Source organism: Canis lupus, chromosome 5 (assembly GCF_011100685.1).
Source record: "Canis lupus familiaris isolate Mischka breed German Shepherd chromosome 5, alternate assembly UU_Cfam_GSD_1.0, whole genome shotgun sequence".
Taxonomy (NCBI): Eukaryota; Metazoa; Chordata; class Mammalia; order Carnivora; family Canidae; genus Canis; species Canis lupus.
In genome coordinates this window covers 81,341,498-81,367,422 of record NC_049226.1, presented here as the reverse complement: position 1 = coordinate 81,367,422, position 25,925 = coordinate 81,341,498, and the positions used below count along the sequence as shown (strand labels likewise).

General features: G+C 42.8%; 1 protein-coding gene across 1 annotated transcript in view; it reads left to right on the top strand.

Annotated features, from left to right (window-relative positions):
* Nucleotides 1-25,558, top strand: part of CDH1 (cadherin 1) — a 78,993-nt gene extending 53,435 nt beyond the window's left edge. Inside the window, exons 4-16 of the mRNA NM_001287125.1 lie at nucleotides 2,739-2,882; nucleotides 3,010-3,165; nucleotides 4,176-4,320; nucleotides 6,064-6,239; nucleotides 6,500-6,628; nucleotides 8,724-8,906; nucleotides 10,103-10,347; nucleotides 14,533-14,678; nucleotides 17,630-17,854; nucleotides 18,163-18,393; nucleotides 19,920-20,050; nucleotides 21,382-21,525; nucleotides 23,748-25,558. Of these exons, the coding sequence (NP_001274054.1) occupies nucleotides 2,739-2,882; nucleotides 3,010-3,165; nucleotides 4,176-4,320; nucleotides 6,064-6,239; nucleotides 6,500-6,628; nucleotides 8,724-8,906; nucleotides 10,103-10,347; nucleotides 14,533-14,678; nucleotides 17,630-17,854; nucleotides 18,163-18,393; nucleotides 19,920-20,050; nucleotides 21,382-21,525; nucleotides 23,748-23,957 (2,265 nt within the window). The 3' untranslated portion in view covers nucleotides 23,958-25,558. The remainder of the gene's footprint in view (nucleotides 1-2,738; nucleotides 2,883-3,009; nucleotides 3,166-4,175; nucleotides 4,321-6,063; nucleotides 6,240-6,499; nucleotides 6,629-8,723; nucleotides 8,907-10,102; nucleotides 10,348-14,532; nucleotides 14,679-17,629; nucleotides 17,855-18,162; nucleotides 18,394-19,919; nucleotides 20,051-21,381; nucleotides 21,526-23,747) is intronic.
* The last annotated feature ends 367 nt before the right edge of the window (nucleotides 25,559-25,925 follow it).

The window sequence follows — 25,925 nt, the reverse complement described above, 5'->3', positions numbered from 1 at the left end:
ATGATCAAAAGACAACTTTTGTTTTGTTTTTTAAAGATTTTACTTATTTATTCATGAGAGACACACAGAGACACACAGAGAGAGAGAGAGAGAGAGAGAGAGAGAGAGAGGCAGAGACACAGGCGAGGGAGAAGCAGGCTCCATGCAGGGGGCCCGATGTGGGACTCGATCCCGGGACTCCAGGATCACACCCTGGGCCGAAGGCAGGCGCTAAACCGCTGAGCCACCCAGGCGTCCCAAAAGACAAGTTTTGAGCTTGATTTTTATATATACATATATATATATATATATTTCCTTCCTACTTCTGCCAATTTTGCCTTTGCCTCCATTTTTTGTTGTATCATGATTAAGTTCAAATATATATGACAGAAAACCATGAATAACAGTGGTTTATGCAAAATAGAGTATTTCTCTGTCAAGTTAAAGAAATTCAAGGGTAAATGGCCAATCTGGAGGCCCCACAGTCACTAGGAGCCCAGCTTTCTCCTTTCCTTCCCATTCTGCCATCCTCAGCACATGGCTTCTGTCCTCAAGGGTACCTCATGATCCGAAATGGCTGCTGGAGCTCTGTAATCAAATCTTCATTCTAGATGATAAGGAGAAAGAAAGCAGAAAAATGCATTACTCAGCTGTCTGCCTGGCTTTTAAAAGAAGCTTTTGTGGAATGCATTTTTAAAGGATTAAAGATACTTTATTAAGGTAATCTCTATACCCAGCGTATAGAGAACTTAGAACTCAGATCTAAAAAAAAAGAACTCAGATCTAGAGTCATATGCTTTTCTGATTGAGCTAACCAGGTGCCCCCTTTGTGGAATTTTTAAATAATGCTTACCTCTCACTGGTTACAACTTGACCTCATGCCATACTTAGCTGTAAGTGCAGTAGAAAATCTGCTCTTTTACTTAAACACAGTGCTGGATACAAAACAGATATATGGAGAGAGACAGCTACTTTAGGGGTTTTTTTTTGTCTTTAAAAAGAAAGAAGAATGGATATTGAGTGGTATGTGGCAACACTGCCATAGCTGTATTCTAAGTGCTTTATCTGTAATACTAGTATCTCATTTAATCCTTCTAATGTTATCCCAATTTTTGGTTCTTAGGGAACTGTGGAACAGAAAAAATAATCTGCCCAAGAGTAGGAAGTGCCATAGTGAGAATTCACAGCTAAATAGCCTGGTTTTATGGCCTGTCCTTGGCTCAGGAGGGACTACTTCTCTAGAATATTAATAATCCAAGGATGCAGAGAGAGAAAAAGTGTGTGGGCATAACCAGTATGTAGAAATGTAATACTGGGATCCCTGGGTGGCGCAGCGGTTTGGCGCCTGCCTTTGGCCCAGGGCGCGATCCTGGAGACCCGGGATCGAATCCCACGTCGGGCTCCCGGTGCATGGAGCCTGCTTCTCCCTCTGCCTGTGTCTCTGCCTCTCTCTCTCTCTGTGACTATCATAAATAAATAAAAATTAAAAAAAGAAATGTAATACTAGGAAGGATGCTGCGATGATAATCTGTTTTTTTTTTAAATTATTATTATTATTTTATTTAAATACAAGAGACACCGAGAGGGAGAGGAAGAGGGAGAGAAAGAAGCAGGCTTCCTGCAGGGAGCCTGATGTGGGACTCGATCCCAGGAACCTGGGATCATGACCTGAACCAGAGGCAGACACCCAACCTTTTTTTTTTTTTTTTAAGATTTTATTTATTTATTCATGATACACCTAGAGAGAGAGAGAGGGGCAGAGACACAGGCGAGGGAGAAGCAGGCTCCGTGCAGGGAGCCCGATGCGGGACTCGATCCTGGGACTCCAGGATCGTGCCCTGGGCCAAAGGCAGACACTAAACCGCTGAGCTACCCAGGGATCCCAGACTCCCAACCATTAAGCCAGCTGGCGTCCGATGATATCTGGTCTTCTATCTTGTGCATTTTGGATCAAATTTGAGAAGCCAGGAAATAGCACTTGAATCACCTTTGGAAAATGGTGATCAATGATTATGTGGGGTGTGGGAGATGGAACTGTCCTCTGGAACTTTCATGCCTTACCGCTAATCACTTTAAAGCACTTAGCAATTTGGAGGATATTTTTCTTCCATCTTCAACTATCTTATTTCCCTGTGTGTGCATAAAGTTGTCTTTATCACACGTGAAAATTGTTCAATATAAGTCTCAGAGGATATATTTGGTTCCCATCCCAACAGCTTCTGTTAGAACAAATGGAAACCAAATAGATAAAATAACACAATGAGATTAAAGAATTTGTATTGATCACAAGTAGTTCTTAGTACCAATTCCATAAACTTAACTCATCTTCACTAAGAGCTCCACTTTGGGGACCTATACCCCTAGGAAAAACATAAGAGAAAATTGAAATGCTTGAATATCCAATTGTTGGATAAACTCTGATAATAAATCAGCAGTGTCATGTTTCATTAAAACCGACAGGTATCATATATTTAGGCTTGTGATAACTTGCAAAAGAATACTAAACCCTCAAACATGTAATTGTGTATGCATAATGATTACTTGAACTCTGGACATTAGAAGGATCAAAAGAGAACACAGTCTTTATTATGTGGCAGAGAGGTTCATTGGGTTGTGTTTTGTTACTAAGTTAAAATTGTTGACTGTCCTCAAGAAGGTTGGGGATGCTGGCTAGGTAGGTGGGACTATTTGGCCTGTATGTGTCTGTATGTATCTGTCCTGAATTATCTGATTTTGTTCTTCATCTTCTTTCTTTTTAGGATGCTCCCTCTAAAACCCAGACAGAGGTGCTCACATTTCCCAGTTCCCAGCATGGACTCAGAAGACAGAAGAGAGACTGGGTTATCCCTCCTATCAGCTGCCCGGAAAACGAGAAAGGCCCATTTCCTAAAAACCTGGTTCAGGTAGAGAAGGAGGTTCTCTATTTCTCTGGGAGCAGTTTGAGAGAGAAGGACCTAAGAGAAAAAGAGGGAAAGCCCCAATGTCAGGATCATTTCTTGATAATTCTGTTTCTTTCTCTTTGATCTTCAGATCAAGTCTAACAGGGACAAAGAAATCAAGGTTTTCTACAGCATCACTGGCCAAGGAGCTGACGCACCTCCTGTTGGTGTGTTTATTATTGAAAGAGAAACAGGATGGCTGAAGGTGACTGAGCCTCTGGATAGAGAACAAATTGCTAAGTACATTGTGAGTATCTCTCAGAAGCCTGCTAATAATCGGGTTGTATCCTTCCAAAATTTTTTTGTTCTCAAAGACCAAAAAATAAAGACCCCTCGAAGCCCCCCCCCCCCCCAAAAAAAAAAAAAACCCATGTTGGATCCCTAGATCAGATGTTCTGGACACATGAGGCTTAATTTGATACCTGTTGACAAGGGGGGAATGACAGAAGAATTGGAAAAAATGGGGAGGGGGGTTGATTTTTTTTTTTTTTCCCATCAGGAATAAAGAGAGAAGAGACCTTATGATCATATGTGTTTTTAATTTTTTTTAAAGATTTATTTATTTATTCATGAGAGACAGAGAGGAGGAGACCTAGGCAGAGGGAGAAACAGGCTCCCCACAGGGAGCCCGATGTGGGACTCCATCCCAGGACCCCAGGATCATGACCTGAGCCAAAGGCAGATGCTCAACTGCTGAGCCACCCAGGCATCCCCATACATGAGTTTAGACCCAAGATACCAACTTAACTTATTCTTGGGGCTAAAAGTCCCTGCCCCAAAGGAAGAGGCCAGTTATGATATTGGGAAGCAAAAGCCATTCCTGGGCCTTGGTAGCAATGTGAACCTAGAAAGCTGGAGGGTAATGTATTGAGGCTAAATGCAGAAAACTCTGGGAGAGACACTAAATTGGAGCAACCAGAGCAAATTTTACCCTGCTGGGGAACAAGGGTGTTTTAGGCTCCCTCCCTCTCTTGTGTCTTAGGCCTGGCTCCCTATCCTCCTGTGGGAAATGGGAGCTCTGACCTGCTGGGGTGTTCTATGTCCATGAATCTTTACATATCATGACCTCAATCAGTGTCATGACATCACTGAAGCAGCAGCACTTGTGGGGGGAAGTTCTCTTCTGGGGGTGTCCATCCTTGGCTCTTAGAGAGTAGGAGGGAGTGGAGTACAGGCCTGCTAGAGTTCGAGCCACACGACTTCTCCCATTTTTTCCTCCTTGTTGGGGCCCAAGTAACTCTCGCTTGGCTCTTACAGCTCTACTCTCATGCCGTATCTTCTAATGGGAATGCGGTTGAAGACCCAATGGAGATCGTGATCACGGTGACAGATCAGAATGACAACAAGCCCGAGTTCACCCAGGCAGTCTTCCAAGGATCTGTCACGGAAGGTGCCCTTCCAGGTATGGTCTATAACGAGTAGCTGAATACTCAGAAAGACACTTAAATTCTTTGGACCTCAAAGTGTCGGGGCTTGTGTTTGGCATCAGGCTCTTCATAGGGACAGAACTTCTTTGGAAGCCTCTGTGTGTGTGTGTGTGTGTGTGTGTGTGTGTGTGTGTGTGTGTATGAGAGAGAGAGAGAGGGATCCCTGGGTGGCTCAGTGGTTTGGCGCCTGCCTTTGGCCCAGGGCGCGATCCTGGAGTCCCAGGATCGAGTCCCGCGTCAGGCTCTGGGCATGGAGCCTGCTTCTCCCTCCTGTGTCTCTGCCTTTCTCTCTCTCTCTCTCTATCATAAATAAATAAAATCTTTTAATAAAAAAAAAAAAAAAGAGAGAGAGAGAGAGAGAAACATCCTTTCTACAGAAGTGTGTATTATAAAATAGGAGCAGTTTGAAAATCTCACCCACCTCCTCCCCCTAGAAAAGAGGAACCTTCCCTGATTTAGAAACAGATCCTTGCCATTCCTGGCCATATTCTTTTCTCACCTCTATAAAGGTAACCACTGTCCTGACTTTTGTGGTAATCATTCCTTTGCTTTCCTTGATCTTTTTCATCATGTGTCTACCTACCTCTGTATATCTTGTTTGTTTTGCATGTTTTCTAGCTTTACATACATGGAATCCCACTCTACATGTATTTCCATGATGTGCTTCTCTCATTCAGCTTTATGTACATAACATTCTTCATGTTGGCACCCATAGCAATCTAAAAGGTCATTCATTTTCATTGCCGTGTAGTATTCAATATTTTTGTATTTATATAAAACACTTTGTTCCCCTGTTGATGGAAATTGGGTTTGAGTTTCTTGCTGTTAGAAATAGTGTTCTCAGAGCATTATTTAACATATTTCCTGATGCATGCACACAAGACTTTGGGGAATATCCGTAGTAGTGGGTTGCTCAATTGTAGGGTATGTGTCCATTCATTGTGACTACATGGTAACAAACTGTTTTCCAAACTGGTTGAACCACTTTACACTTCCACCAGCAATATATATCCTGGAATTGTTAGACTTTAGCTTTGTTGAGTGTGCAGTTGTATCTCTGTACAGTTGCATTTCTCAGATTTATTAATGGGCTAATGAGCATTTTCTATGTTTGCTGGCCATTTGGGTTTCTTCTTGATGGCTTGTCTCTTCAAGTCTTTTTGCTCCTTTCTTCCCTTGGGCTCTTTGTCCTTTTCCTGTGGATCCCTAAGGAATTTTGTTGATGGCACGGGCGCTAGTCTTTTTGCAGACACATGTGCTGTAGGTATTCTCTGCTGCCTTCAAGGCCATGATCTCAAATGACCATTCTGTCTGGTGAAGCTGTGCCTGAGGAGCCAGTTGTGGATATTGGTGGGATTTTTCCTATTTTTCACCTCATCCACTCAGTATGAGAAACATGGCACAGTGTTTTAAATTTTTTTTTTTTTTTTTTTTTACAGTGTTTTAATTTAAGGTTATTTATTCTACATACTCCAGCCCCCATCCAGAATATCTATTGGAAAAGCTGAGTCCCTGGAACACTACTCATTGGGTGGAATGCTTTCTTTCTCCCCTACTACCACTTTGGTAAAAATTTTGGGAATGAGAGAATGGAGAAGCCATGACATGGTACTGTCCCTGGTACTCCTCCTTGAACACTCTGGACAGAATTGAACTGAGCAGTGCTGACTGGAATCCAAAGTGCAGCTCAACTGATTTGTCTCCTTTTGCACTTGCAGGCACCTCTGTGATGCAGGTGACAGCCACAGATGCGGATGATGATGTGAATACCTACAACGCTGCCATCGCTTACAGCATCCTCACACAAGACCCCCTCCTGCCTAGCAGCATGATGTTCACTATCAACAAGGACACAGGAGTCATCAGCGTGCTCACCACTGGGCTGGACCGAGAGGTCAGAGGTCAAGAGCATCTATAGGGTGTTGAGGGCAAATAAACATCAGCTAAATCACACTAACAATGCAAAACTCTGCCGAGGCCAGTGCTACTTACTATGTTTATCGTCTGAGCATTGCATCTAAGCATCACTCTAGAGGATTTGTACCTAGAAGGCCGGCTGATGTTGAAGCAAATGATCAAATAAGGTGTTTCCATGCGCTGGGCTGGGCTTGATGGTGCCGTTGGTCCTGACACCAATGTGTTTGATCTCTGCAGGGTGTCCCCATGTACACCTTGGTGGTTCAGGCTGCTGACCTGCAAGGCGAAGGCTTAACTACAACTGCAACAGCTGTGATCACAGTCACTGACATCAATGATAACCCCCCCATCTTCAACCCAACCACGGTAATTCTATAACCCCTTGGACAGTTTCCAAAGAAAGGTCCTCTGTTGTTTTATGGCTGCTCATGGGCAAACCTTTTGAAAATTTTCCCCAGAATAGTGAACTTTAAGAAGCAAACAGATTGGGATGGCAGTTGTCTCTGTCATCCTCAGCATGGGCTCTGTTGACATAGGTTTGTGAAGTTGTAAATGTCACCTAGGAGTGCCTGGCTGGTTCAGTCAGTGGAGCGTGTGACTCTTGATCATGGGGTTCTGAGTTCAAGCCCCACGTTGGGTATAGAGATGACTTTAAAAAAACCACTTGTTGATCTCGTGTCTTAATGTTGTGCATCTTGGTAACAAATCCTACCCGGTTTTATTTATTCATTGAACAAATATTTTCTAAGTTTATAACAACAGGAACTGTATTACACACTGGAGATTTTATCACAAACAAGACAGACAAAGGTTCTATTCTCAGTGGAGTTGACAGCCTAACCTAGAGAGGTTTGACAACTTGTACAAATTAATATGTACAATTGTATTAAATGCAGATGAGAAGAAGGTACTGAAAGCCACATGAAAGAACCTTATATCTTAATACATTAGCTAGAAATAAGCTCAGTGGTTAGTAACAGAGACTTGACTCTTGTGCTTAAACAAGTAGGGCAAACTTTTCCTTGTGTCACAAAAAGCCTAGAGCTAGAGTATCTACACTGTCAATGGAACCTCCTTTGTCTTGCTGCCCCACCATCGTTGGTGGATGGCTCCCATCCTCAGTGTCCCGTTGTGGCCCTAGATGGCTGAGCTCCAGCTATCTCTGTGCTTCATTCAGAAAGGAGACCCGCGCATGAAGAGCAAAAGGCATTGCTGTTAAACAGTCCTCTTCTGTGCAGACCCATCCCGCAACTTTCATTTACCTCCTATTAGCAGCTGCTGTCTTTGAAGATGACTGGAAATAAAATATTCTGTCTGGGCACATTGCTGCCCCCAACAGTATAGTTCGTGAAGAAGGGGTGAGTGGGTGTTTAGTAGGCAATTAGCAGTCTGCCACCTAATGTAGGCATTGTGAGTACAAGAAGGCTTCACAAAGACCATAACATTTACAAGAAGACTTGGAAGGAGATTGTCAAATGGGGAACAGGGGACAATGGAAGTGTTCTAGGCATAGGGATCACCATATGCAAAATGCCCTGAATCAGGCAGCCTGGGTGGCTCAGTGGTTTAGTGCTGCCTTTGGCCCAGGGCCTGATCCCAGGGACCTGGGATCAAGTCCCACGTCAGGCTCCCTGCATAGAGCCTGCTTCTCCCTCTGCCTGTGTCTCTGCACCACCTCCCCTTCCCCCTCCGTATCTCTTTTGAATAAGTAAATAAAATCTTAAAAAAAAAAAAAAGCCCTGAATCAATAAAAAAGTTTTTAAGAACTGAAGAATAGGGAATGCCGAGTGGTTCAGCGGTTAAGTGTCTGCCTTTGACTCAGGGCATGATCCTGGAGTCCCAAGATCGAATCCCTCATCAGGCTCCCGGCATGGAGCCTGCTTCTCCCTCTCCCTCTGCCTGTGTCGGGGCCTCTTTCTCTTGTCTCTCATGAATAAATAAATAAAATCTTTAAATTAAAAAAAAATGAACTGAAGAATAGTCTGTGTAGTGAACCATATGAGATCAGGTCCTATAGGACCTTGTAGTTGGAGGTTAGAATTTTAGAATTTATCCTGGGTGCAAGGGGATGTCATCAAGGGTTTTAAGCAGAGGACTGTACTGACCAGACTTTGATGAAAATTATTGGTACCATTGGGAATGATGGGAGAGGAGGGGAGTAGTGGATAAGCCACAATGTGGAATTTGTTGAAGATCAAAGCAACTGGGCCAAAGTGTGCTGAGGGGCTCAGGTAGCCCTTGAAAGACTAACTCAGGTAGTCTTGAAGGCTGTTGCAATTTGAATGATCTTGGCTGTTCCACCAATAGGAAATAGAGGCCCAACTGGTGGAGTGGGCACTTCTCCAAGACTCTGCTCTTTGGATCTTGGGCTCAGAAAGGACTCCTTTAGCCCTCTTGGATATGGCTCCTCTATTAGTTGTCAAGATGTCCTAAGTGACTCATCTTCTCCTTTGCTCTGTAGTACCAGGGACGGGTGCCTGAGAACAAGGCTAACGTCGAAATCGCTGTACTCAAAGTGACGGATGCTGATGTCCCCGATACCCCGGCCTGGAGGGCTGTGTACACCATATTGAACAATAACAATGATCAATTTGTTGTCACCACAGACCCAGTAACTAACGACGGCATTTTGAAAACAACTAAGGTTTGTACGGTGCCTGGCAAGATGCAGGTATTGACATCTCAGCTAGCTGCCCACTGCCTTGTCCCCTGGTGTCTTCTCAGAAGTAGATCAACATGGCATTGGCAGGCTGGGGGTGGGCAGCTTTCCCAGGTTCTGGTGGACCATTTGGGGTTTGCAACTACTCTTCAGGCACATGTGAGAAGCTCCTACGCAGCCCCCTGAAATTGAGGAGAAAGAAAGTACCATCGGTTTTAAAAGGCTTTCTCCCTGAAACATTTGTCTACCCCCATATCCATTTTGCAAATGAGAGGAAAAATGGTTTACTGGTCTCTGCCATTTTGCCGGATTATTTTAGAAGTGGGACACATGACTTTGAAACCTGAAAATTTAAGAAGTTGGGTGACCTTCTTGTTGAGGTTACTAACAGCAGATCACTGAATTTGCCCCCAAACTTAGACTTCCTATTGAGCAAGTGAGCAAAGCCATTCATTTCTGCATCACTCACTACATAACCTTATTTCCCACCCAATATTTGATGTCACCATTTTCTATGCTACAAATGAAAGATAGAAGCTAGGAAAATGAGCCCCCGCCAAACACACTCATTCACAAATGTTCCCGGTGTACTCCTTACAGCGACTCTATTTAGTATTTCCTTTTCCTATGTATTTGGATGTGGAAACAGACCCACAGGGCTAGGAAATGGCCCACCCTGGCTTTGTTTGACCTTTTTGCCGCCTCATTGGAACCGCGTGTTGTCACTAAACTTAACTGAGGTTAGTGAGTTGGACAAGCAGGGTCTTCTGTCCATCTGCTATCACAGAGACAACACGTCGCATAAGATATGAACATTCTTACTGGTCTTGGATAATAAATGACTTCCAGTATGAGCATTTCTTACTGGGTTTTGCTGTGTGAGGTTTCATGTAGTTCGTTTTTATTCTTCTGCTAGGGTTCTCATCTTGAATGTGGTTGCTTGTTAGCTTTTGAAAAACATCCATGGCCGGGCCTCCCTCTCAGAAATTACGATTTACTGGATTAGGGTGCAAGCCTCCCTTTTCTTCTCTAGTTCTTAAGTTAATTCTTCCTAGCACAGCTAGGTTTGAGAACCACAAGATATTGTTAACCAACGACAATAGTTAAGGATTTAATCTTTTTTTTTTTTTTCCTAAGCTAACATAAAATAGGTTCTTTTAACTCATTTCTGTTCTCTTTAGGGCTTGGATTTTGAGGACAAGCAGCAGTATGTCTTGTACGTGACTGTGGTGAACGTGACCCCGTTTGAGGTCATCCTCTCCACCTCCACAGCCACTGTCACTGTGGACGTGGAAGATGTGAATGAAGCCCCCATCTTCATCCCTTGCCCAAAGGTAGTGTCAATCCCTGAAGACTTTGGTGTGGGCCAGGAAATCACATCCTACACCGCCGAGGATCCAGATACATATATGGAACAGAGGATAACGTAAGTAGGGAGATTTTTCAACAGACTAGCAGGAACTGGGGAGTTGTGTGTGTATGTGTATAAAATACTTAGTTCTTAGTATTTTATCATCGTTGGTCTGTGCAAGACCCTTCTCTTGTTTGGCTTGCCTTTTTTTTTTTTTTTTTTAAACTCCCATTCCCCACACCTTTTCCATTCCCTCCACAGCCAGCCATTCTACTGTGTTGCTTCTCGAAGTTCATGCAGTGTAGCTGAAGGGTGGTTTTCAATTACATACGAGGTGTTGTATTATAAGAAGCTCACTATTTCTTCTCCTTTTAAACTGGAAGGCACCTCTGTAATCTAAATCATACCCATGTGCAAACACATGTGCAAACCAAGAGCAACACCCCATGACCATGTAAGACAGAGAAGGTCCTTAATCTTTTGAGGGCTGGATTTGAGTAGGAAAAAACTATTTGAGCAAGCACAAATCCAAACATGAAACCTGTGTCTTGTGATTTGTAACGTGATTTCCCGGGAGAACAGAGCTTGTCCAATGTGCCCACTTCTTCTTCTCAGAGAAGTTCCTGCCTGTTCACATCTACTTTAGAGGAAACTGTAATACTGAACTATTTATAAAAAACATTCTACAAATCTGGAGTAGCATCTTGCTTACTAATTGAGTATATTCTTGTTTTGGGATGTGTTTGTGTTTTAGCATTAGTACTTTTGACTTGTGAAACTTCCAACTTCAAAAAGAGTTTAAGTGGGGCACCTAGGTGGCTCAGCAGTTGAGCATCTGCCTTCAGCTGTAGGGCATGATCCTGGGATCTGGGATCAAGTCCCACATTAGTCTCCTTGCATGGAGACTGCTTCTCCTCCCTCTGCCTGCGTCTCTGCCTCTCTTTCTGTGTCTTTCATGAATAAATAAATCTTAAAAAAAAAAAACAAAAGTTTAAGTGGGACTTCAGCTTTTAAGATTATTCTGGGAATTTTTTATGCTGATTCTGTCCTGAGCAAAAGAGCTCTTGAATACCTTTAGACCACATATGTGCCCTGTACAGGAGAACTATATAAAGGGTGCAGGTAGTGAGCTTAAGCCTGCTAGAATTGAATGATTAGGTCAGGGATGATGGGGAATTTTTAAATGGAGGCTGATAACCTCCAAGCCTTTTGATTGTTTTCAACATATTTTTTTTTTTTAATTTTTTAATTTATTTGAGAGAGGGAGAGAACATGAGCAGGAATGGGAGTTGGGGTGGGAGATGTGTGGGAGTGAGGGAGAGGAAGAAACAGGCTCCCTGCTGAGCAAGGAGCCCTGATGTGAGCCCCAATCCCATGACCCTGATATCATGACCTCAGCTAAAGGCAGATGCTTAAGCAACTGAATCACCTAGGTACCCCTAGTTTTTAACATTTACTAAAAAAACAAAAGGCAGGGACAACACAACATGACATGATGTGCCACTTGATGTGATTCAGTAGCATGCACAGAGTACACTAAGGAAATTTTTTTTTTGGAGGAAACAAAAGTTGGGACAGAATGTAGTCAAGTGTTAGGATCTGATTTCGAAGAAATGCAGAGAATGAAGAAACTTAAATGCCACAGGAAGCAGTCAGCCAAATACAGAATGTGGAAACTATATGACAAATGGTACTGTTTCTTCAAGACATGAATGAATGGCAAAAGGGTGGGGGGGCTGCTGTCGATTAAGAGAGTACTGAGAGGAAAATGAACCAATTGTAATGTGTAGACTACACTTACATATGGACTCAACAATCCAACTATAAAAACACCTTTGAGTCAATTAGAGATACTTGAACATGGATGTGGCATTAAAATGACATTAAGTAACTATTGTTATTTTTGCAGGATGTGTTAGTGGCATTCTGTTTTTTTTTTTTTTTTTTTTTTAACCTTTTCTATATAAGATACGTGCTAAGGTATTTACAGGAGAAACCTTTTGATGTCTGAGATTTGCTTTAAAATTCTCTGAAGTTTGGGAACCTGGGTGGCTCAGTGACTCTTGATCTTGGGGTTGTGAGTTTGAACCCCATGTTGGGTATAGAGATTTCTTAAAAATAAAATATGAACTAAGTTAAATACTCTCATTTCATGCATATATTCAATGTACTGCTCATAATCCAAGGATTCTTACTGTGGTCCAAAATATAAGGGCTAGTAAAGTGTGTGTGTGTGTGTGTGTGTGTGTGTGTGTGTGTTCCAAGTCCCAAGAAGGCTTTGTTAAATGCAGAGGGGAGTGGGTGAGTCCTTCCTAGCTGTTGCTTTCCTCATGGCTGCCAGGACATTGTTCAGCTCCTTTTCCTCTTGGTGCAAAGATCTCCCCACCTTTTCTTTTTTCTTTTCTCTTCAGATTTTATGTATTTACTTGTGAGACACATACAGGCAGAAATGGAGGCAGAGGGAGAAGCAGGCTCCATGCAGGAAGCCCGATGTGGGACTCGATCCCTGATCTCCAGGACCACGCCCCGGGCTGAAGGCAGTTGCTAAACTGCTGAGCCACCCAGGCGTCCCGTAAGATGTGTTTATAATGAAATTCGAAAAGTATAGTGGAAGGGGCTCCTGGATGGCTCAGTCGTTTAAGCATCTGCCTTTATTTATTTATTTTTTTTTTAAATTTTTATTTATTTATGATAGTCACAGAGGGAGAGAGAGAGAGAGGCAGAGACACAGGCAGAGGGAGAAGCAGGCTCCATGCACCGGGAGCCCGATGTGGGATTCGATCCTGGGTCTCCAGGATCGCGCCCTAGGCCGAAGGCAGGCGCCAAACCGCTGCGCCACCTAGGGATCCCAGCATCTGCCTTTAGCTCAGGTTTTGATCCTTGGGTCCTGGGATCAGGCCCCATGTGGGCCTCCCTGTTCGGCGGGGAAGTCTGTTTCTCCTGCTCCTCACCCTGCTTATTCTGTCTTTTCACTGTTCTCTCAAATAAATAAATAAAGTTTCTTTTAGAAAAAAGGAAAAGTATAGTGGAAAACCACAAACAATACTGTAGGGTTTTTGTTCAGTGATGAAACCTTGGATTTTTTGGGTTGATGTCTTTGCCTGCAGTAGTGAAATGAGTAGTTCAGAGCTTCTTCCTTTGGGAAGCTGGTCTGAAAGAGTCTACTTTTGAAAACACATAGAGATCATAGTATCTGTTGCTTACTGCAGGAATTATCCACGGATCCTAAATCTAATGAATGACAGCTAGTTGGTGAACAGCATATTGGCAACATTTTCTCCCCTTAGGTCATAGATTAATTACCAAAAGTAAAAAGGTACCTTGACTATAAAGAGATCTGGTTGCCTGTCCCTTACCCCAGTGATCAGAGTTAACCTCACCAAGAACAGATGTCTTGTGCCTCCTAATGTGATTGATACACTGAGGACACATGTCACCTATGCAGTGTTCTTCTTCCCCTTCCCTCGCATAATCTACTTAGGGAATAATCAGACCAACTCAAATTGAGGGGCTTTCTCTAAGATAACTGGCCTACATTTTTCTTTTTCTTTCTTTTTTTCAAGATTTATTTATTTTAGAGAGAAAGAGCTGCAGGAAGGAGCAGAGAGGGAGGGAAGGGAGAGAGAGAGAGAGAGAGAGAGAGAGAGAGAGAGACTGAGAGACTCAAGCCAAATGTGTGCTGAGTACAGAGCCTGATGTGAGGCTTGATCTCATGACCTGAGCTGAAACCAAAAGTTGGGCACTTAACAAACTGTACAATCACATCCAGTGGCACATCATGTCATGTTGTGTTGTCCCTGCCTTTTGTTTTTCCAAAAAGTGTTGAGAAAGAAAAGAAAGGCTAAGGAATAATTCCATGTTAGGGAAACATGATGTTTAAATGTCACGCATGAATGGATCCTGGATATGGGCAGGGATGTTCTGGAGGACAGTTTTGGGGAAATTGACAATTTAATTATGTGCCATATATTAAATAATAGTATTATATCAAAGTTAAATTTCCTGAAATTAAATCAGATGGTGTTATATATATAAATGCCTCTGTTCTTAGGGGATAATACACTGAAGTATTTATGAATAAAAGAACATAATGTCTGCCATTTATTCTCAAATGATGAATTCAACAGTGGGTAAATCCAGGTGAAGGGGACATGGATGGTCATGCTTTCCTGTACATGGAATAGTTCAACAAAAAGGAACCTTAGCGTTCTTCACCTACATGCTGTTTACTGTTCTAAGCCAGAGCTTGTGCCTTTTCAGGTATCGGATTTGGAGGGATGCTGCCGGTTGGCTGGAGGTTAATCCAGAATCTGGTGCCATTTTCACTCGGGCTGAGCTGGACAGAGAGGATTTTGAGCACGTGAAGAATAGCACGTATGAAGCCCTCATTATAGCCATTGACAACGGTAAGGGTGCCCTTAGCATTTGGCCTTTGCTGCCTCACTCTCCTGGCTAGTTTGCTTTCTTGCCCCCACCCTTCTTTTAGAGGCAAGAATTCATTCTTTTTCTTGTTTTATGAAACAAAAGTATATGATTTTCAAAAGTACAAATAGGTGGAGCAGAGGTTCTTTTTACCATTCCATCTTTATACCTGAACCCACTCCTTCCCCACAGGAGCCAGACTGCCTGGATCTGGATCCTAGGATGAAAGCTTAGGTCCCTCACTTCCTTGTTCTGACAAAATGATAATACCCCATCTGAATTTTTCTTAAAAGATTCTATTGGGACGCCTGGGTGGCTTAGTGGTTGAGCACCTGCCTTCGGCCCAGGGCGTGATCCTGGAGTCCCAGGATCGAGTTCCGTGTTGGGCTCCCTACATGGAATCAGCTTCTCCCTCTGCCTGTTTCTGTCTGTGTCTCTCATGAATAAATAAAAATTTTTAAAATTTTATTTATTTACTTATTTGAGAGAGAGTGCACGAGCAGGGTGAAGGGGTGGTGGAGGAGGGAGAAGCAGACTTCCCACTGAGCAGGGAGCCTGATGTGGGGCTCAACCCCAGGACCCTGGAATCATGACCTGAGCCCAAGGCAGATGCTTAACCGACTGAGCCACCTGGGCGCCCCCCATCTGGATTTTTAATGAGTTCATTTATATAAATGTGCCCTAGAAGAGTGCCTGCTACACAGTGTATGCTCTACAAGGACTACCATCATTTTTATCTTTATCATTAGGAGTGAATCGTGGCTCCTTCCAGACTGTTTCCATGTATTTGATTACATTTATATGCATATAGAAATATAGTATTATGAAGCCACTATCTCCTTTATAGCCTGGTTTTGTTTTTATTACAAAAACCATTAAAATTTAATTTATTTGGTATTCTTATTATTTACAATATGTCTTTTTTTTTTTTTTTTAAGATTTATTTATTGGGATCCCTGGGTGGCGCAGTGGTTTAGCGCCTGCCTTTGGCCCAGGGCGCGATCCTGGAGACCCGGGATCGAATCCCACGTCGGGCTCCCGGTGCATGGAGCCTGCTTCTCCCTCTGCCTGTGTCTCTGCCTCTCTCTCTCACTGTGTGCCTATCATAAATAAATAAAAAAAATTTAAAAAAAATAAAAAATAAGATTTATTTATTCATGATAGAGAGAGAGAGACAGGAGGAGGGAGAAGCAGGCTCCATGCCGGGAGCCCGACGTGGGACTCCATCCCGGGACTCCAGGATCACGCCCTGGGCCAAAGGCAGGCGCTAAACCGCTGAGCCACCCAGGGATCCCCCTACAATATGTCTTTAAGACAGATCTACTTTGACACCTTATAAATCTGAAAATATTATCTTGGATGTAGCATCAATGACTCATTCACATCTTAAAGAGCACTGGGGTGGTTTCCACTTGTTCATTATTTCCATGAGTTTTATAAGTAAATGTCCCTGTCCTTGCCTTTATGTGCAAGTATATCCCTCAGCTAGATATTTAGAAACCATGTGGGAACTGTTCAAACCTGCTCTCTTCCTAGGATTGTGATAGATTCTCTTTCTCTTACCAACTCCCCAACTTCTGGAGGTAGTAACTCCAGGCTTGACGATCTGAAAACACAGCAGGGCAGGTAAGGCCATGATGGAGCTGGACAGGTGGCTGTTGAATGATGCAGCCTCCATCACATTGTGAATGTCCTTGGATAAGTCTGGCCTGTCGGTTAGAATCTGAAGCGTGCTCCTGCAGCTGTAATTTGAAAGCAGGTTAAAAGCAGAGAGCAAGGCAAATAAGGCCATGATGGGGTCTCAGTCACAGAATGCTTTTGCCTGAAGGGAAAGCTAGCCCCTGGCTTCAGCCACACCGGGTGGCTGTCTCTGGCTGCATGGGAACGCTCCAGCTTGGCCTGGAAATAAGTGGAGGAGATGTCACTTGAACATAGGTTGGTGCCTTTACTTTCTGTAAAGGAAGGGCCAAGGGAGTATTTTAGTTTTGTAGACCCATGTGGTCTTGATTGCCTTTGCACCCGAGCAGCAGCCATAGAGGGGTGCCTGGGTGGCTCAATTGGTTAATTGCTTTCAGCTCAGGTCATGTTCTCGGGGTTCTGGGATAGAGCCTTGTGTCGGGCTTCCTGCTGCTGGGGAGCCTGCTTTTCTCTTTCCTTCCCTCTCATACTCTCCCTTGCTCTTTCTCTCTCTCTCTTAAATAGATAACATTAAAAAAAAAAAAAAAAAAAAGGCAGCCAGACAATCTGTAAAAGGGGAATGAGCACAGCTGTGTTCCTAAATTGCTCTGAAAGTATTAGTTTGCTGACCCCTGACCTGATAATAATGACTAAGGTATGGTGGTGTCGAATTGTCATAAATAAATATATTTATTTTTAAATTTTTAAAAAAGATTTTAGGGGATCCCTGGGTGGCTCGGCAGTTTAGTGCCTGCCTTCGGCCCAGGGCGTGATCCTGGAGTCCTGGGATTGAGTCCCACATTGGGCTCCCTGCATGGAGCCTGCTTCTCCCTCTGCCTTGTTTCTTTCTCTGTCTCTGTCTCTGTCTCTGATGAATAAATAAATAAAATCTTAAAAAAAAAAAAAAGAAAAAAGCTCAACCCTTTGATAATGACCTTAAAGCCAAAGAAGTTCTGAAAAGGGAGAACTGGTAGGGGGGCAATGAGGAATTCTTAGAATGGTTAAAGTTTAATAGATGCATAAAGGTATGTGTAGAAGAGGGATGAGGATGTCCTTGGTATGAGAATAATTTGAATAATAATTAAAGTGGTGCCAGAGAGCAGCCCAATCTAAAGTGAAGATGACCTGGGATGGGGAGGGCTTCTGGTGATGGAGCCCTGAAGAGCCAAGCCAAGATTGGGATTTGGTCTGAGGGAGGCAGTAAAGCTTCATGAATGAATGTTTCTGAGCTATGGTATTTCCTTTTTTTTTTCCTTAGGTTCTCCAGTTGCTACTGGAACGGGAACTCTTCTACTGGTCCTCTCTGATGTGAATGACAATGGCCCCATTCCAGAACCTCGAAATATGGACTTCTGCCAGAAAAACCCACAGCCTCATGTCATCAACATCATTGATCCAGATCTTCCCCCCAACACATCTCCCTTCACAGCAGAACTAACACACGGCGCAAGTGTCAACTGGACCATCGAGTACAATGACCCAGGTGGGAATTGGAGTCTTACTTCAGAAACGTTGACCCCATGCTTTCCCTGCTTCCAACACCGTCCCCTTCTGAAATTCCCTTCTCAGCTCCCAGATGTCACCGCTTTTGTTTGATGTTTGTTTATTTGCCCCTTCTGCTTTCCAGGCATTCCACCAAATGTCCCTTTCCTTTCTGGTATCTGACTTGCAACATACTGCCCAGTAATCTGCAGCCCAAACAGTTCCTTTTTCTTTACCCCAGTATTTATTCTAGAATGAGATTTTTTTTTCTCCCCTTGTCCCATCATTTATTTTTGTTGGTTCCTCCAGCTCGTGAATCTCTAATTTTGAAGCCAAAGAAAACTTTAGAGTTGGGTGACTACAAAATAAATCTCAAGCTCACAGATAACCAGAACAAGGACCAGGTGACCACCCTAGATGTGTTTGTGTGCGACTGCGAAGGTGTCGTCAACAGCTGCAAGAGGACGGCGCCTTACGCCGAAGCAGGCTTGCAGGTTCCTGCCATCTTGGGCATTCTCGGAGGAATCCTCGCTCTACTAAGTATGTATGCTTGGCAAGTGTTGCAGCCTTTGGCTTCTAAAATAGGGGATCTTTATCCCTTACTGAACAGTTCAGAGATAAGTTGGCCAAGACTGGAAGGCAGCCTTACTCCATTAAATTTTAGCAGGAGCCCAGTCCTTCTGTTTTGTTCTTTCAGTCCCTCACAGCAGTTCTTCTCATGCTCAAATACCTACAAATCACCTGCATTAGGGTTCTTTTTTTTTTTTTTTTTTTTTTTTTTCCTTTTACCTGCATGAGAATTCAGATCCGGTGATCTGGGAGGTCTGGGGTGGGGGCCTCAGATTCCACATTTGTAACCAGCGCCCAGGGGGTGCAGATGTTGCTGGTCGTTGGGCCAACTTGGAACAGCAAGGCCTTGCAGCACTATCCTCACCTGAGCCCATGTACAAGCTGGTTCCTATGGTTGATGAAGACACAGAGAAGGCTTGATTGGACTGTGGAGGGCAAAGAGGAGGCCAACATGGCTGGAATAGAAGAAAGTTCTTAGAGGGAACAGTGGGACCAGCTTGGGATTTTGTTTTTGTTTTGTTTTTTAAGATTTTATTTATTTATTCATGAGAGACACACAGAGGCAGAGACACAGGCAGAGGGAGAAGCAGGCTCTGTAGGGAGCCTGGGATCCCTGGATCACAACTCAAGCCAAAGGCAGATGCCCAACCACTGAGTCACCCAGGCATCCCAGGAGGTTGGGTACTTCTAAGAAATTTTTTCTCCAAGTCTTGTTTCAATGCAATACTACTTCAGTAGTGTATCCTATAGAGATACTTGGGGGGCACAAACGCCTATAAAGAAAACACACTGAAGTTTAATACATTTTTCATTCATAAGAAATAGCTTTAAAAAATTTTAACAATTAGTTATTAATCACATGTATCCTCGAAATATCCCAAGGTCACATGAAAACTTTGGAAACCAGATTTTAGAGCTTGCTTACATGATTTTTGTCTTAAGAGAAAATAAGGAATATACAAGCTATCATATGATCTCTGTCACACTTCTTGGAACTGATTAAAAATAATTACGTATCTGTCAATCACATTTAGGCTGACCCAACCCTCCTCACAGACCTTCAGTGGTTCCAATTCAGAATCAAAGCCAAAGTCCTCCCAATAGTTACCACATTCCTGCCACCCCTCTGAACTCCTTTTCACTTTCCCCCTCACTAACCCTGCTAGGCCATGCTCATCTCCCCTCTTCTTAATCATGCCAATTATGCTCCTGCCTCAGGGCCTTTCCCCCTACCATTTCTTCTGCCCTAGAGCATTTTAGCTCAGGTTCTGGGAAATGACTGTTTGGTTTAAGTCCAGTTAAAGACTACACTTGAATTCCCATTTAATTGGCTACTGTGTTACACTGCATATATTAACTTCAAGTTATGTGAGCATCACCATGTGGGTTGTCTGACAGCCCTCTGCCTGGTGGGCAAGGCAGTGCTGCTCTGTGATAGCTGCATTTTATGGCCTTCTTGACCTGTGGCTCTCCTCATTCTCTCTTCACCACACCAGTCCTGATTCTGCTGCTTCTGCTATTTGTTCGGAGGAGAAGGGTGGTCAAAGAGCCCTTACTTCCCCCAGAAGATGACACCCGGGACAATGTTTATTACTATGATGAAGAAGGAGGTGGAGAGGAGGATCAGGTATGTTTTCTAAACAGTGATAAAAAGCTAAATTGCCATCTCTTTATTTGGAAGAAGCGATGATTAGAAGAAGGTAGACATTTGAAATAGCATGTTCTGTTCGGCGCCCAGATGAACAAACAGAGGCAAAGGGCAGTTAAGCAACTTAGCCAGTCACACAGGTAGGAAGCAGTAGAACCAGGTGTCTGATTCCAGAGCTTAGCCTCCTCATCGATGTCCTCAGGACACAAACTTCAAATTATCTTTAACATAAAGCAACTACTCTGTTGTAATATTTTGTTTCCCTTGAGCTTTTAGGTATGCCAAACGTTTTTTCCCCACTTTTTGTGGATGTTAAATCTTTAGCCCTTTATAGATGGTCTTGCCTTAGCCTGGAGTTTTCAATTTTTTTAAATAATCTCTGAGCCCAACATGGGGCTTAAACTTGTGACTCCAAGATCAAGAGTTGGTTGCTCTATTGACTGAGCCAGCCAGAAGCCTTTTGAAGAATTTTTGAAAGTGTTTAGAAAGGGAACTTCAGGCCCCATCTCAGAGTTCTACTTTTGGCTCCGGCCATGCATGAGTGTGTTTGCTGAACTCGTCTGGAAGAACAGTTGCTGATTAGAATTTCAGTGCCTGGTGTATGCAGCATATTAGGGTACAGAGCAGTGTCCATCGGGGTTAACTGCTGATCTCAGCTGGTGCCTTAGTCTATGTGGGCTGCTATATAGGATACCACAGACAGGTTGCTTAAAAACCACAGAAATTTTTCTCAGTTCTGAAGATTTGGTGTTTTCGGGGAGGGGGGCTGCTTCCTGGTTCGCAGGCAGCCATAATGTCACGTGTACTTCAACAAGGCAGAAGGGGAGCTCTAGGGTGTCTTTTATCAGGGCACCAATCCTATTCCCAAGGGCTCCGTATACCATCCTGACTTCATGACCTCCCAGAAGTCGCACCTCCAAATAGCACCACATTGGGGGTTAGGCTTCAACGTGTGAATTTTTTGAGGGACACAGACATTCAGTCTATGGCAGCTAGGCTCACAAGAATCTGTAGATTGACTGGGATTTATCCAATAAGGTACACAGTCTACATCCACACCCAGAGTTATTCCTCAGAATCTTTTTATGCTGTATTTTATTCTAGTGATATTTTGAAAACTCTCAGGTTGAAAGCTCTCATTTCCGATTATATTGGCACATGCTTATAACTATCATTCAGTTGACAGGACATGATCTGATATATCCAAATATAGCCCTGGACTTTTTTTTGTTGTTGTTGTTTTGTTTTGTTTTGTTTTGTTTTGTTTTGTTTTTTAACTCTTTGCTCTATTTTTATCTTTTTCTCCAAAGGACTTTGACTTGAGCCAGTTGCACAGGGGCCTGGATGCTCGGCCTGAAGTGACTCGCAATGATGTGGCCCCAACCCTCCTGAGTGTGCCCCAGTATCGGCCCCGCCCTGCCAATCCTGATGAAATTGGAAACTTTATTGATGAAGTAAGTTAGCAAAGTCAAAAGCTATGGTGCAACTCATCTCTAAAGTCAGGAGCATCCCAATGATAGATAGATAGATAGATAGATAGATAGATAGATAGATAGATAGGAGCAGTTGTATTGAAAGTGAGGAGAAAGTGTTTAGATTCTTTGCTTTACCGTGTTTTCTCCTTGCCTGATCCCTGAATGCTATTTTTTGTTTGAGTCTCATCAGAATTTCAGAACTAAAAGCACTTCAAATTGTTCCTAGTGAATTTGCAGTATCCATATGGCAAAACCAAGAATTGCTTGTAAGGATTTAGTAGAACTAGAAATGAAACTAAAGAGATTCAAAGTAGATCCAATTTGTTTTCACTAATGAGTCTTCTTGCCCCTGCATCCCACTGCTGGTTGGGAAGTGATAGTAAGTGTGTATCACAGGTCTACCTAAGGCCCAGGAAAATGGCATCAATTTGTAGATGTCAGAAATACATTCAGCTATAAACTCTCAAAGCTTTTAAACAGATAGGAGTAGATTAACCCCATGAATCCTTGTTCCCATGCTTGTTGCCACATAATCACAAGATGCCTGCTACACTTTCAGGCTTTGGGTCTGTATTCTAGTCAAGAAGGAGTAGGAAGGGCGGAGCAGAGGCCAAAGAATCTTTGTTCTAAAAAAAAAGAAGAAGAAGAAGAAGAAGAATCTTTGTTCTAGCAAAGTGTTAATGCAAGTAGGGAATTCATCCCATATGTTACTGGCCAGAACTGTCACAAGATTGTCCTTATCTGCAAGGGAGAATGAGAAATAAGGCATTAAGTTAATTAGCTTAGGGTAAGATGAGGACAAATTAGGGGTCAAGATGAGCAAAGAACCAAGTAAGATAATAGTCCAGCAGGATCTATTTCCTTAAACAATGTTCCCTGATCACTTGCACAGTTACTGAATGATTTTTAGGCCTTGTCTGGATGGTCCAGTGGCTCTCAGTGAGTCTTCCTGGTAGAGGCTGGTTTTGCTTTAGTTTCCTATGGTAGTTGTCACCAGGGACTACACAAAGCACACCAGTGTTGGAAGTGACCAGGCCACATTGATTTTAGCCACTGGATCTTCTAGAAAGCTGGGATTAGAAAGGTCCAGTTAAAACCTTCCTCTTAGGGGATCCCTGGGTGGCGCAGCGGTTTGGCGCCTGCCTTTGGCCCAGGGCGCGATCCTGGAGACCCGGGATCGAGTCCCACGTTGGGCTCCCAGTGCATGGAGCCTGCTTCTCCCTCTGCCTGTGTCTCTGCCTGTGTGTGTGTGTGTGTGTGTGTGTGTGTGTGTGTGTGTGTGACTATCATAAATAGATAGATAGATAGATAGATAGATAGATAGATAGATAGATAGATAGATTTAAAAAAAAAGAACTTCCTCTTAGGGGATCCTTGGGTGGCTCAGCAGTTTAGCGCCTGCCTTCAGCCCAGGGTGTGGTCCTGGAGTCTCGGGATCAAGTCCCACATCGGACTCCCTGCGTGGAGCCTGCTTCTCCTTCTGTCTGTGTCTCTGCCTCCCTCTCTCTCTCTGTCTCTCATGAATACATAAATAAAATCTTTTAAAAAAACAAAACAAAGCAAAAAACCTCCCTCTTAGGTAAATCTGAATTCAGGTCCTTTCCTCCATTCACATTCATTTGTGTATCGTCACATCTGATAGTAGCTTTTTTTTTTTTTTAACTTATAATATTAATGTCATTACATTACTTACAAAATAATGTTATAATAATTTTATTATGAATAAATATATAATAAATTTGTAAAATGTACATAAAGAAAAAAAATGCAATCCTTCCTTACTGCCTCCAACTCTATTCTCTAGAGTTAACCATTAACAGTTTGGCATTCATCTTTCCAGACCTTTCCAGGTGGCGATGCTGTATGGACCAGTATGACTATCCTCATTGTTTTCAGCCTCTGTCAATCCCGACTGGCTTGTTTCTCTCCTGCCTACATATAATTTATCATTAGTTTAGGGGAAACATTCTGCGTATTTACCCATAATGTTTTCTTTTCATCAAACAACATATTGTTTATCCTCCTTGCCAGTTTGTATAAATTTACCTTATTGGTGCGGATTGCTCCCTGTGTTCTCTAGGATGGTTGTTGCGTTATTGTGCATTACATGCTGCTGCTTGAGGCACCTAGAGAAGGCATCTTGCCTGACAGGTGTGTGATTCCTTTCATTAAAGGATCCTACTATCTTCTTTCTTCTTTAGAACCTGAAGGCAGCGGACACTGACCCTACTGCTCCTCCTTATGACTCTCTGCTCGTGTTTGACTATGAAGGAAGCGGTTCTGAAGCTGCTAGTCTGAGCTCCTTGAACTCCTCAGAGTCAGACCAAGACCAGGACTATGACTACCTGAATGAATGGGGCAATCGCTTCAAGAAGCTGGCGGACATGTATGGAGGTGGCGAGGACGACTAGGGGACTTGAGACAAATGAAGATGAGTCCTTATACCATGTGGTAGAAAATGCGGAGGTGACTGTTTTCAGCTCCCTTCATCTGAGAGGAATTTCTGGAGAAGAGAAAATGCACAGTGATATATAGTTAGGATAGTTAGGATTTCTACTTTATAGATCTAATCTGTGTGTTTGTTAGAACGATTTTGACCTATTCTTTGAAGCTTTTTTTTCTTTCTTTCATCATTCTTTAAATGGTGATGCTGTCCAAAAGACCCCCCACATGTTTATATTTCAAAAGAATAGCTAAAGCCTCCAGAAGGTTCTGCTAGCAATTTGCAGATTGCCTTATTGACTTGTCTCATTTTTTTAAAGGAAGGTAGGGCTAAACTACCCTATTGTGTTTGTGTGTGTGTGTGTGTATGTGTAATTATTTTTAATTTGTGTTCTTTTTTCTCCTATCACTGCACTGGTGTCCCGTGTTCTAATAACCACTCTTAACTCCTTCTGAACTTACATTGCCTCAGACAGGAGTTCTCTGCTGCAGAAATTATTGGGCCCTTTCAGGATAAGAGACTTGGTCTTAGTTTGATGGTAGTGTGACTGGGTATTATGGACTCGTAAGGACTTTAGTGGTTCTCCTTTTTTATTTCCTAAGTACATAAATTGAAATTCATATCCATCCACTGACTTGTTCTGCATTAAGTGTGTTTGTCATGTGGACGTCATTATTGGGCTACTTTGGTTCTGAACAAGGAGCATTGACCAGAAAAGGTGGTGAATTTTCAGGTGCCACTCAACTTCTAATGTTCACTTATCACTCAAACAGAAGAGTGATCTATTCTGACGTTTAGCGTAGTGCCTGCAGTGCTGCAGCCAAAGATTGAAGGCGGATTGTCAAAGCCAAGGGCAACATGAAAAATGGACTTGGAGGTGGCAGGCGGGATGGGTCATTGAGCCTGGCGTTTTAGCAAACTGATGCTGAGGATAACTGAGGTGGCTCTACCTCTAGTCCTGAAAATTCTGAAGAATGGAAGAATCCCGACAAGTGTGTCCTATCGCGATCCTTAGGTCACAGTTTGTACCTGAGGCCAAGAATCCCCAGGTGCCTGCTTTTGTTAATGTCTACCGAAAATGCAGCCTGATCTGGACTCAGGTGCCCCAATTCTAAGTGTGCATAGAAAACTGACAATATTAGGAAATTCTTTTTCCCCCCTTAGGAGCAGGAAGAAAATATGACCCTAAAGGGTTTTGGCAAAGGGAAGGTGGGGAGAGCTTTGACTTGGATTTTTTTTAAATTGAAATGTGAACTTCAAGGAACTTTTGACAACCATGGGAAATAATTTTATCTTAAATTGCTTTACTGTCTGTCAGCTGTTTTTCAAAGAAAAAAAAAATCATCCCTGCAATCACTTCTTGGAATTGTCTTGATTTTTCAGCAATTTAAACTCTAATTTAGTCCTGTATAGAGAATGTTAATGTAGTTTTGAGTGTATATGTGTGTGGGTACGGATAATTTTGTATTTTCTTTAGGTCTGGAAAAGGAAAACAATTTAAGCTGCGAAAATTCTTAAATATTCATTTTTATAAATTTTATTAAAGAATTTTGTTAAACCATTGTCAAACACTTGTTTTATATGATTATACTACAATTCTAGGCAAGACCAGTGATAGTTGAGCTCATTCAAAACATGGGGAAGGAAACTTCATATTGAAATGACTCCTCCAGAACTTTGTGTCCTTTTATTGTGGGCAGAATGCAGGAAACTGCATTTAAAAGGTCACTTTATTTGAAAAATAACTATCCATGTGGTATATGGAGAAACCATTAAAATTCTCTTATTATTGGAAAAATTGTGGGTGACACTGAGGGACCAAAAAAAGTTGAGCTTCAGACAGTATTCAGTGGGTCAGCCAAATTGGTGTAGTTCAGGGGTCCACCGTCAAAAATGACCCTAGCCTCTCCCCAGGGGACATTGGGCAATTTCTGGA